This window comes from Adiantum capillus-veneris, chromosome 5 (genome assembly GCF_014529385.1).
Source record: "Adiantum capillus-veneris isolate H3 chromosome 5, ASM1452938v2, whole genome shotgun sequence".
Lineage (NCBI taxonomy): Eukaryota > Viridiplantae > Streptophyta > Polypodiopsida > Polypodiales > Pteridaceae > Adiantum > Adiantum capillus-veneris.
In genome coordinates this window covers 149413595-149426579 of record NC_140935.1, presented here as the reverse complement: position 1 = coordinate 149426579, position 12985 = coordinate 149413595, and the positions used below count along the sequence as shown (strand labels likewise).

The 12985-nt window shown below is 41.3% G+C and overlaps 1 protein-coding gene across 1 annotated transcript; it reads left to right on the top strand.

Annotated features, from left to right (window-relative positions):
- The first annotated feature begins 4330 nt into the window (after positions 1–4330).
- Positions 4331–4879, top strand: LOC147458273 (uncharacterized). Its single transcript, XM_086511794.1, has 2 exons — positions 4331–4445; positions 4485–4879. Exons 1-2 carry the CDS (start codon positions 4331–4333, stop codon positions 4877–4879), a joined length of 510 nt encoding a protein of 169 aa, XP_086367920.1.
- Positions 4880–12985: the final 8106 nt, after the last annotated feature.

The following is a 12985-nucleotide window of genomic DNA, read 5'->3' as shown; positions in this document are numbered from 1 at the left end:
GAAGTAGATCAACGCTCACAATGGGAAAAGTACTTACCCCTTGTAGAGTATGCCTACAATAATACTGTACATACTTCTACGGGAAAAGCACCTTTTGAGATCATTGAGGGAAGACCTAAAAGTACATGGGAAGATCTTTGCCGCCGATGAGTATAGCCGTGACCTACAAGAATCTTTTCAAAAGATTAAGGAGGCTATATCCATCTCTCAGCAAAGGCAAAAAAACTGATGCTGATAAGCATAGAAGAGCCTTAATGTTCAAAGAAAATGATTGGGTCTTACTCAAGTTTCCTAAGGCTCGATTAAGGCAAACGACGGGCAAAAATCCTACGGGCCATCAAAAGTATTATGCGAAACTAGCAAAAAGATACTATGGTCCTTTCCAAATCTTGAAGCCCATCAATGAGACGGCCTATCAACTCAAGTTGCCCAACCATTGGCTAATACACAATGCCTTTCATGTAAGCCTACTTAAGCCCTACAAAGGAGAGCCACCAACTGAACCAATTATTGAAGACCCTCCCGAAGTTGAAGACCAAGAAGAGGTGCTACAACCCAAAGCTGTTCTTCGGCATGAAGACAAGGTACTACGACATGGTAAGATTATCCGACAGTATCTTATTAAGTTCAAAAATTATCCTTTTGAAGATGCTAGATGGATGCAAGAAATACAGTTTAAGGATAGTATGAACCTTGTCAATGCTTACAATGCTACATTAGAGTAAGCAAATGTACAAATTTCTTTTAAATGACTCATGTTTTTGTCTTATAAGACTAGTCCTCTTTTTAATGGTGCACAAATTTAACTAGTATGCATGCTTAGAATCATGTTTGTGATGACGACGTCTCTCAAACACAAAGTAGAATTTGTCACTCTACTTTGGGAGAATGAAATGGACTAAAGAGGAGACATGCTTGCGGCAGCTATGTCTCCCAAGCACCAAATGGATTAGTCATCCATCTTGGAAAGATGTCGTAGGGGAAAAAGGGATCCTCTACCCGCTAAGTAAAATTGACTAAGATGCTTGAGGTGCTTGATGATTGAGGTCCTTGAGATGCTTGAGGTGCTTAATTATTGAGATGCTTGAGGTGCTTGACATGCTTGAGATGCTAGGGTTGCACTTGAGGTGAGAACCCAGCCCAAGCTTAAAGTGCTTATGAGCCAAGCTTGTGGTGGGAATTGGGCCTATGCATGAGGGGTTGAGGTGTCAAAAAGTCAAAGATTCAATCGCTACAAGGAGGGGGCGAGCCCTACATGAGGGGGGATGAGAGAGAACACCCACACACTCCCACAAGGCATGCATGGTACAAAGAAATCAAAAGGGACACTTGTCAAGTTCCTCCTCATGTTGCCCTCATGGTGTGCGTGAAGCCTATTGGTTGGCCACCCAAGGGGTCCAATAATAATTTAGGAGATTTAATTAATTGATTTAGCATTTATCTAGTCCTCTCTATGAAAGGCTAAAAGGGGACACTTGTCTCAAGGCTACCCTTGCTGCTTGTAATGCCTCCTGCTTGTCATTGGCTAGGCCTGGAGGGGTCCAATGAGCTTCAAGCATGAGCTACAAGGGGGGGTCGACCCAAGCAAGCTAGGGGGTTGCTTAGGGGGTATACTCACCCACACACACTCACAAACACTCTCATTGTGTGCTATGCAAAGTGCAAGAGCTCCCTCTCCTTCTCCAAGCAAGTAGAGGTGGAGAGCCTACACCAACACTCTTGGATATGGAGTGCAAATCCAACCAAGAGCCATGCTTCAATGCTTAAGCTTTCCATCTCCTTCTTCTTCATTACTATGCTATTATATATGCTAGCAACAAGAGTTATGATAAGTGAGGAACTAATTCTTTCTCCTACGAAATGTTTCTTCTTCCTCTTCCCTACCCTCATTCCCTGCTAGCTCTCTCCACCTTCGAAGGTGTTTGAGGTCTTGGGACTGAGGCTTGGGATAGTTAAAGCTTTCTTCAAGTTTATGTTATGTTTGTGATGCATGAAGCTTTCCATTTTCATTGCATCACCTAGGTCACAAGGAACACAAAGATTGCATTGGAACAAGTCTCTCCTAATGGGAGAAATCATAATACAAATGCCTATTGGAGGGGGGACCGGCTCCACATAAATCCGGTCCTCAACTGTTGTCATGTTCTCTAAATTCTCTCTCTTGCAAAATTATTGCTCATGCCAAGTTAACTAATTGCTATGATTATGTTGCTATCTTCAATTATGTTCACCCTCTATGCTCACAAAGTCATTTCTCAAAAGTAGTCTCATTAATTTCCGCTACTCTCAAATAAAATAGGCCAATTTCATTACAAGAGCAAAGCTTCAATGCATGCTCATCTCCTCTACCATGCTAATTACTAAGCTAAGCTATGCTAATATTAGTGATTATGTGAGGAGATGTATATCTTTCTCGTAAGAATACTCCTTCTTCCTCTCAATCTAGTCTCATACCCCGCTAGCTCTCACCATCTTCGAAGGTGTGTGAGGTCAGACCGTGAGGGAATTGATGTTGTGTTTAATAAGTGTTTTGCTTAGTGCTTGAAGTTTCCATCTTCATTGCACTAGCTAGTATTGAAGGAACACAAAGAGTTGTATTGTAAAATGTCTCTCTTGATGGGAGAAACCATAATACAAAGCCTTTTGGAGGGGGGACCACTGGCTCCATGTAAATCCGGTGCTCAACTGTTGTCAATAGCTTATTTTCTCTCTCTTTTGAAGTATTGTTCATGCTATCTAACTAGGTGTTATGCTTTTTGTTGCCCTCTCCACCCAAGCACTCTAGTTATTCTCATTAGGAATCTATTCTAATGAAATGCTCACTATGTTCATGCTAATTTCCGCTACACACAAGTTACTAGGCCATTAAATGTTACAGACATGGCAAATTAAGTTCTTCAAGACTGATCTGTTCTTTGGTAGTAACAGGTTGGGAAGTCTTACTCTTCTTGTTTGCACTCAAATAATCAGATACTACTTCTTTCACCATATTTGGCAAGCAAGGAACCGCCGCGTGTTTGAGGGGGATCTGGTTGTGGCAAGCTTTTGTGAAATCATACAAGAGAGCAGAGTGACGATCCACATGATCGGAGGCAAACAAGCTTCAGAGGATTGGTCTAGAACAATACATGTCATGATGACATCTTGTAATAAGTAAAGCCTACGAGTAGTTGTGGTTTCTCTGTCAAGCTGAAAAGTCGTAATCCTTTGACCCTCGAGGCTCGGTCTGAGCTCGAGATTGGTGTATATTTTTTATTTTCTTAATACTATCCACTCACAATTGTGAGTTTTTCCAAAAAAAAAAAAAACTTGATTCAAAATATATGTACATTACAATTGTCCACAATGCTTATGTGTTACACATTCGAGAGCTTCAAACTTTACTCTAGGGGTGACTTCTTGAAGACAACCAATAATCTATTCCTTTTGTGCCTTCATGTCTATGATGGAAAGGCCCTTTACGAACCAACAAAAAAGAAAGAAACTTTCCTTGTTCACCCCGACAAATGAAGAAAAGTGACTTAATTCTAATTTCTGCTGCTGTTGTTGCACCAATGCGGGGAAAAACAAGTGAAATGAGTCTTTGTGAAGTCCTTAAATAAAAGGACTCTTTACAAATCAAAATATTTTAACAAAAATATTGAATCACTATTTCACATCATGGATAGAACTCATATGAATACCTTTTAATCTTTTGTTCTCTACAGCCTGCCAAAACAATGAAAGCAGCTTTTGGAAATAGCATAACAAAATTACTGAATCACTATTTCACATCATGGATAGAACTCCTACGAATACTCTTTGTAGCTTTGGGAAATAGCATTTATGTATACATATTTCTTTCTCTTCAAGACTTTTAAAGCTTTCTGGAAGGACACTTGTCGAACATGAAAAATTGAACGACCTTCACTCATAATTCTCTCTCTCCACATACAAACGCACACACACAAACACACGCTCGTGTGCACATGAGTCATTTTTCTCCGTCGGCTTGCAGCTAGCTAGCAGCATGAAAGTGTTTATGGTATGTGCATTCTTGACAGCGGTCTACAATGTGTTAACAAGCTTTTATAGTTTTCGATCTATGTACATCAGGTTGTCCATAGCCAGTTTTGTGTGCTTGGTTACAATGGTTCCTGCATTCCTAACGGTAGTGTGGGCGTTGCACGACTTGTGGTAGCATCCCTTCTCCAAGCGCAAATACATCCTTTGTGGCTTTGCCAAATACTTCCTCGCCTATGCATTCCAAGATATTATCGATCACGTTAGTTTTGTCGAATATCAAATTGATTTGCCCAAAAGTGGATGGGTGGCATGGTTTCGCCCCTTGATGTATCCGTACCCGCTTACACGCTCATATGCACGCATCTTCTACAATTATGCACATGTCATCTACTTCACAGATGTCGACATCAACGGCGGAAAAGGCGATCAGAAGGATGGGCGCACAATGTTCATTGACGGCAGCAAAGGAGATCAGCAAGCTGGGCGCATGGTGTATATTGACGACGCTTACGACCATGCTATCTCCATCAACGGCCATCGCCTCTGCATTGTTGACATGTCTAGAATCCACGATAAAGACTCTGTCTATAATCTTTGGGGGCCTGAATATAGGGGAGTCAAATATTGTCTCCACCTTGATATTGCTACATATGAGAAGCACAAACCTCTGATCAGCGATGAAGCTGTGCGACTTGTGAAGGACATCCTATCTTGGTGGGCATCAAATCCTGAAAGACCAGTTCTAAAGTCTTTTGATAAAGAGAGATTTACAGCAACATGCCCTAGTCTCTATCTCCTGTATTGTATCATTGATGAGGACATTCAGCGAAAGCATGAAATCGTTTCCATTGGCGGGTATGTTCACATTGAGTAATTAATCAATTGCACGAGGACGTGGAACTTATGTCCTTTTTCTCTTGTAAATTCCTCCCCCCTCTGTGGCTCTATGTGTGGAGAGTGCACTACTTTCTAACTAATGGGAGCTTGACAACTTCCATCATTCATGAGCTTTCCATTGTCACTTACCAGCCGTAAAATGAAGGCTTATGTGCAAGGATTTGCAAGCCTCATGTGCACAGATTTGCAATCAAACATTCATTTTAGCCCTCGTACTTAGCCTAATTTTTATACTGTGTGTATTCTTGTTCTTCCACACTCCTAGTTTCTCATCACATTAAGATCATATAAGATTGTGAAACATCACATTACCATTTTACCTTGAGGCTTGAAATTTTTTCTTGGATTTGATTACTTAAAAGGAGATTAAGATAGAATTTTCATCTAGACAAAAACTATTTGAGAAAATTGAGTACAGGCACAAGTTTTATGCCCCTCTTCGGGGCTAGATTGTTAAGGGTATCCAGAACGTAGGGGTTTTGTACATGCTTCACATCTCCAAATCAAGTTAAAGGTGATCTACATCTTCAAATGCTATCACATTATAATTCCCATGGTTTCTTGAACAAAATATTTTGAACACATTTAGATAAGATGATAAGAGTATTATGACTAGAACAGACAAGGGACAACATACAAGCAGTCGTACTAATTCAATGTATATCATTAGAATCGACAAGCATCCATAGTGTATGCATGCGCATACACTATATCATTAGAGTCGATATAGAGTAGTGGTATTTTCTCTCTCTCTCTCTCTCTCTCTCTCTCACACACACACACACACACACACACAAAATTAATATCAAGATGAAGATAGATGATTACCCCATAAACTTACTAAGTGTGACATGGCAGGAGAGAAAGAGAGAGAGAGCAATACAGAGTGATAAACAGAAAACTAACAAAGTACACATAATCAATTGGACAAAATAGAAAATCTCTAATGATGTAAGATAATAATAGGAGCATATCATCATAACCTCTTGACCACCCCGATAGGAGTCCCACACACACTCTCAATCACAATCATGATGACAATCTCAATCACAATCACAATTGCGAAGCCTTTGGTGATGATAGAGAATGTCTCCCAGAATAGGTAGCCAAAATGTGGATTTTTATTTTTTATTGTTTTTTGTAGACCTTTAGACCTTTCGGAGAAAGCATGTGAGAGTAGGTCGTTATAGATGAACTTGCAAGGCCAAACGCAGACGCAAACTGAGAGTCAGCGGGCTCCAAGCAGAATTTCCCACGGCTGCACCTTGAATGCTATGTAGTCTTTATCACAGGCGGCATAATCTAGGGCTTGTCAAAGTTCGAGGATCTGAGCATGCCTAGTATTGCCTATGTTTACACGCGGAAGTCAAGTCTGCCTGCAATAGCGCGTGAGAGCCTGACGTGTCCTTGCGTGTTGCATCACCTCACGTTTTGTGCAAGCCGAAGATCGTGTTGAAACGTCGTCTTGACTCGAGTTTCTTGCACTTCACTAAATGCGGCCATACTTACTATACCTTATCTTTCTCTTGTAGACCCTCATCTGGTTTCGAGTTTACAGAGCATCTCTAATTCCCCACATGTTGTCCAGAATTAGGGTTGCAGAGAAACACACACAGCTTGGAGAAGACTAAGGAAGCTCAAGGCACACAATAGAGGGTGTGTTTCTTAGTATGCAATGGAAAGATAGATAGCCCTAGAGTGATGGGCATATATACAATGCTTGGGGTAAAAAACCTCCTAAAGAGGGAAAAAATGCCCGGTGGTCCTAGTGTGTTTACACACATCACTACCACATGTATATGGTAACAAATCCCCCCTGGAGTGATGCGGTGAACAAGAGCTGGCACATGAGTAAAGGGAAGTGCCATGCCCTAAGGACATGATCAGTCCACAAAGGGGAGTAAGCCCAAAGCTTTGCGGAAAGCTTCAATATTCTCATGGGGCAATGCCTTTGTGAAAAGATCTGCAAGGTTGTCCTGTGTTGGCACATAAGCCAAGCTGATCTCTCTTGCTGAGAGCCTCTCCATGACATAGTGGTAATGCACCTCAATGTGCTTTGTGTGAGCATGAAAAACTGGGTTCCTCGCAACTGCCAATGCACTCTGACTGTCAGTGTAGATAGTGTTGGCAGTGTCTTGTCCAACACCCAAATCAGCCATAAGTCGTCTGACCATACACACTCAACCGTAGCTGTGAAGACTGCCTTGTACTCAGCTTCACAACTCAAAGTGGCCACAGTAGGTTGCTTCTTGCTCAACCATGATATACATGAACTGCCAAGCATGAAACAAAAACCACTTGTGGACACTCGCGTGTCAAAACAACCAACCCAATCTGAGTCCGAAAAGCATGTAAGTCCGACGGTAATGATCCCCCCTTGGGATAAAACAAGCTAAGATGTAAAGTGCCACTAAGGTAGCGAAAAATCCTCTTGACAACCTGCCAATGCTTAGACCCTGGGCTTTAAATCTGTTGACCTGTGAGACTGCAAACTCAATATCCGGCCTCGTGTTGCATACATAAATGAGGTAGCCAATAGCAGTTTGATAAAGAGTGACATCAGCAGGATTGCCAGCATCATGTAGACTCAAGTTCAAACCTGTTTCCATGGGAGTGGCAATAGGTTTGCAATCCTCAAGTCCAAACTTACATTCGTATTTCCATCACTAAAAAGAGGCAACAAAGTGTTATAAATGTCTTGTGAGCTTACATTACTGTCTCTAGTACATGACAACAAGGGTTGACCAGAATCTTTCACAAACACTACATCCCGTGAAACCAGAATTCGTTTTGTTTGCGGATGATACAACATGTAACCTTTGCTTTCAGCATTATAACCAACAAAAATACATTTGACAGCCTTATCATCCAATTTTCTGCACTGTGTAAGCATATGCCAAATAGCCAAAAACACGTATATGCTCAATAGAAGTATTTTTATCATGCCATGCTTCATATGGAGTAATAGACTGCAAAGATTTTGTACAGACACCTGTTAAGTACATAAGTGGCACACATGATGGACTCAAGCCAAAAAGAATGCGGCAAAGCTTGACTTTTGACCATACATCGTGTCATTTCCATCAGTGACCCGTTTTTCCTCTTAGCAACACCATTTTGCTGCGGTGTATAAGTCACTATACGATGACTAGCCAGAAATGCATTAAATTCATGAGACATATACTCCCCCCCTCGATCGGAATGGAGGGTGCCCATAGTACATCTTGAGACATTTTCAGCCATAGCCAGAAATTGTTTGAAGCACATAAAAACTTCGGACTTCTCTTTAAGGGGAAATACCCATGCATGCCTGGAGTAATCATCAATGAAAGTCACGAAGTAAAGGTAATTGCCCAAGGACGAAGTTTGCATGGGCCCACAAACATCACTATGCACAAGTTGCAACCTGCATGTGTCCCGCATGAACCATCCTTTGGAAATTTAGAACGCTGCATCTTACCCAAAATACAGCCTTCACAAACATGTTTGACAGGTGCTTCAAGAGGCGGAAAAGAAGCAACCATATCAGATTACTGCAAACGCAGCAAACTAGCAAAATTAAGATGACCAAAACGTGCATGCCAAAGTCTTGCATCTGAAATAGCCCTTGAATCTGCAACATCATTTGCAAAATTTTGTCCACACTTGTCATACAAAGTGAGCTTATACAGCCCACGGCACAAAAGGCTCGATGCAACAATTTCACACCAAAACTGAGATCATGAACTGTACATCTGTCATCCACAAATTTGACTATAAGTCCAAGTCTAGCAAGTGCAGATACAGACAAGAGATTCTTCTTGATCCCAGGTACATAAAGTGCATCAACAAGTGTGAAGGAACTGCCATTTGCAGCAGTAAGCACAATCTTTCCAACTCCCTGAACCGGATAAGAGGCATTGTTGGCACAAGTGACTAAATTCCCATGAGGGACAGACTCGAGAGAGGTAAACAATTCACGATGTGAGGTAATGTGCTTTGTAGCACAACTGTCAAAATACCACACATGTGAATCTGCAGCAACTGACAAGCTTGCATCATGGACAGCAGGATTGTAAGTGCACTCTGCGCTAAAACCCATTCTGCATCAATATCAGCAACACAGTCTCCTTTCACAGAAGACTCAACAATGTAGTGGAACCAGCATTTGCAGTGGAACCACCCTCTTTCTTCTCAACCTCTTTGGCCTTCAACTTAGGACACGACTTGATCAAGTGATCATTAGCTTTACAATAATGGCAACGCATCTTCTTTTTGTCCTTATCACCAGAATTGCCAGACGAAGTGCTGCCAGCAGTAGCATTAGGAACAGAAGTTTTTCCACTCGCAACAGAACCATAAGAAGAGGCTGCATTGCTGTTATCACCCTTTCTTTGAGAAGCAATAAAAGCCTGTTTAACTGCACGTTGTCTAGCCCTATTTTTTTTGGAAAGTGATTCTTGCAACAGCAATGTGCATAATGCATCAAACTTGACAACTTCTGGATTTCCTTGGGTCATAGTCTCCAAGTACTAGCAAAAGTCTGGTAAGAATCTGGTAAGGCATCAAGAACAGTCTGCACAAGGGAACTATCTGAAATAACTTCACCTGTAGAAATAAGTTGCTCATTGATATCCTTGACACTAGCAAGGAAAGTGTCCATATCATCTTCCTCATGCATAATCTTTGACTCTAGCTCCTTACGCAACAAAGCAATTTTAGCCTCATTACGGCTTGCATAAAGACCTGCTAGAATATCCCAAGCCTGTTTTGCAGATTTTGCTAAACGGATGTGAGGAACAATGGTGCGCTTCACAGACAACGCAATCAATGCATGAGCATGCGCATCCTTTACATCCCAACAAGCTTGTTCTGTTGTAGGCAAAACAACTCTAATAGCAGCAATCCTTGCAGCAAGGCCTGCAACATCCTCAACATCACCTACATCCTCAGAACCAGGATGTACATCAATGCCCTTCACAATGTTCCAGATGCCCTTTGACACAAGAACATGTTGCATCATATAAACCCACATAGGGTAGTTGTCCCCATCCAACCTGTCCTCAGCAGCAAACATCTTGAACACATCTGTGTTGTTGTCATCCATGGTAAATGCTGCACCTGATGTGAAAATTGCCCGAAAGTAGTAGAAACGGAGCGGGAAAAACACATGCTATATAGCACAAACCGTAGAAGACTAAAAGGCACCTGTTATGCAAAAAACGGCACTGACAGAAATTTTGCACAAAATAACAAAATTGCATGTACAAACCTGCCTATAGTGGAAATGGAGGCCGAAATGAGCCCGAATCAGAAATTTGAGCAGACTGAGCCCAACATTTTTATTGACTTACGAACGCTTGCCAAAGCTCACTGAAATCGGAGAAAGTGAGCAGGCGTGTGCTGGAGTAGCTGGCGACTAAGACCGACAGGATGCAACCTGCTCTAATACCAATTGTTGGAATTAGGGTTGCAGAGAAACGCACACAGCTTGGAGAAGACGAAGAAAGCTCAAGGCACACAATAGAGAGTGTGTTTCTTAGTATGCAATGGAAAGATAGATAGCCCTAGAGTGATGAGCGTATATACATACAATGCTTGGGGGAAAAAACCTCCTAAAGAGGGAAAAATGTCGTGGCGGTCCTAGTGTGTTCACACACATCACTAACACATGTATATGGTAACACCAGATCCCCCTGAAAAGATCACAAAAGTCATATATGGAGAGGAAGAGAATGACACGGTTGCCTGAGAGAGAGAGAGAGAGAGAGAGAGAGAGAGAGAGAGAGAGAGAGAGAGAGAGAGAGAGAGAGAGAGAGATCATGGTGCCATCACTCGCCTGTATGCGTGGTTGTGTGTGAGAGAAAGAGAGAGAGACTATCGTCTAGTTTCGAGCTTACAGAGCATCTCCAAATCTGCCCTCAAAAGATCACGCGTCAGATATGGAGAGGAAGACAATGACACGATTGTGAGATAAAGAGAGAGAGACTATCAGTGTTGGGAAAAAATCATCTTTCCAAACAACAAAATTTCTTTCCTTGAGTTTGCCAAATATTGGTATTTTTTGGGTTTTTACACTATTTTTCTCTAGTTTGGGGCGGAATTTCTCCTTTTCCCCTTGCCTTCAACCGGCGTTTTTGAAATTGGAAACGACACGATATTGAGCTGAGGCACATTTTTCCCGAACATTGGAGACTATCAAAAACACGGGAAGAGACACCTCGAGATTTTGTCGAGAGGAAATGTTAAAAAAGCAAGTTACCTTTTTGTCTTTTCACACTATTTTTCTCGATTTCTGGGCAGAATTTCTCCCTTTCCTCCTGCCCTCAACCGACATTTTTGAAATTGAATCGGCACGATATTAAGTTGAGGCGTAGTTGTTCGCATTTTTCAAAGTTCCTTTCCTCCCAGTGCTTGAGAAAAATGGTTCTTTCAAGAATGCAAATTTCACTTCCTTTGAGTTTGCCAAGTGGAAATTTTAAAAAATTAGCAGTGTTTCTCAAATTGTACGACATTTTAGAAAATTAGTATTTTTTGGTTTTTCACACTATTTTTCTCTATTTTGGGGTGGAATTTCTCCTTTTTGAAACCCTTGCCTTCAACCGGCATTTTTGAAATTGGAAACGGCACGATATTGAGCTGAGGCACATTTTTCCCGAACACTAGAGACTATCGAAAACACGAGAAGAGACAACTCGAGATTTTGTCGAGAGGAAATGTTAAGAAAGCAAGTTACCTTTTTGGCTTTTCACACTATTTTTTTCGATTTTTGGGCAGAATTCCTCCCTTTCCTCCTGCCCTCAACCGGCATTTTTGAAATTGAAATGGGCACGATATTAAGTTGAGGCCCAATTTTCCACGAACACTTGTTGCAGGTGTCCATCGAATCATAAAGGCAATTAGACCTGATTTACCCTTGCATAGATAGTGTTCGCATTTTTCAAAGTTCCTTTCCTCCCAGTGCTCGGGAAAAATGGTTTTTTCAAGCATGCAAATTTCACTTCCTTGAGTTTGCCAAGTGGAAAGTTTAAAAAATTAGCGGTGTTTTGCAAATTGTTACCCTACTTTTGTCTATTCTACGTTGGAAATTCTACTTTTCTCCTTGCACTCACTCAGCATTTTTGGGATTGGAAACGGTACGAGACTAACCTGAGACATGTTCCACATTGTTCCCTTCATTTTGCCAAGATGGGACTTTAGGAAATTAGCGTCATTTTTAGGGTTTTAGACTACTTTTTGGCTTGCTAAGGAAAGGCCTTAGTGTTGGGTTGGGTTGGGCGTACTTTGAAGCGACTCTTTCGAGATCAAGAATGACACCTTCTTAAGGTCAAAGAATAAAATCCTCAAATACTGCTTGACAAGATGTGAAACACGGCTCTCTCCCATTCCATATAGCGAGTTTGCAAAGTTTCTACATTCGTAATGGCTCACACCGTGCAATTGATTTGCTTGCCTTTTACGAGTCTCCTGATTACACACCCTCTCTCTCTCTCTCTCTCTCTCTCTCTCTCTCTCTCTCGCTTGTCCATTTGTTGTTTCTTTAGTGTTCAACACATAAGCGTGGTGGGAACGCTAGACCACCAAAACACACTCTTAGATTTCACTCAACTTGGCACCTCAAATTTCACAGTCTATGGCAGGAAGAGTATGAATGGATAAAGTGGGGGTACCCTTTTTGATTGATGTACCTTTGTCCACTAGTTCTTTAATGCCTTTGAATTTGATGTTCTCTTGCATGTATCTAAATATGTGTCAAATCCATTTACGTGCCAAATCCATTTAATAGATCTGATAGTAGGTTAGCCTTAAGACTTAGTAAACATTCAAAAAGAGAAGGGAGGATTGTAGTATATAAGTGGTGTTGTCACTACAAAAATTAGTTCAAGAGTCTCCCTCTCCCTTATTGATCCTAAGATCTCTCTGTGTGACAGTGTGAAGTATTGCTTCTATGAACTTATTTATCCTTTAGCTAAAGGACGTTCTTTTCCCTTTGCTTCTTTTGAACATCTCAAGTAATAGTTGCATGAACATTATTTACCGTCCTCTTTTAATATGGCTGCAAAAATTAGTTCAAGACTATCCCTCTCCCTTATTGTTCCTAAGA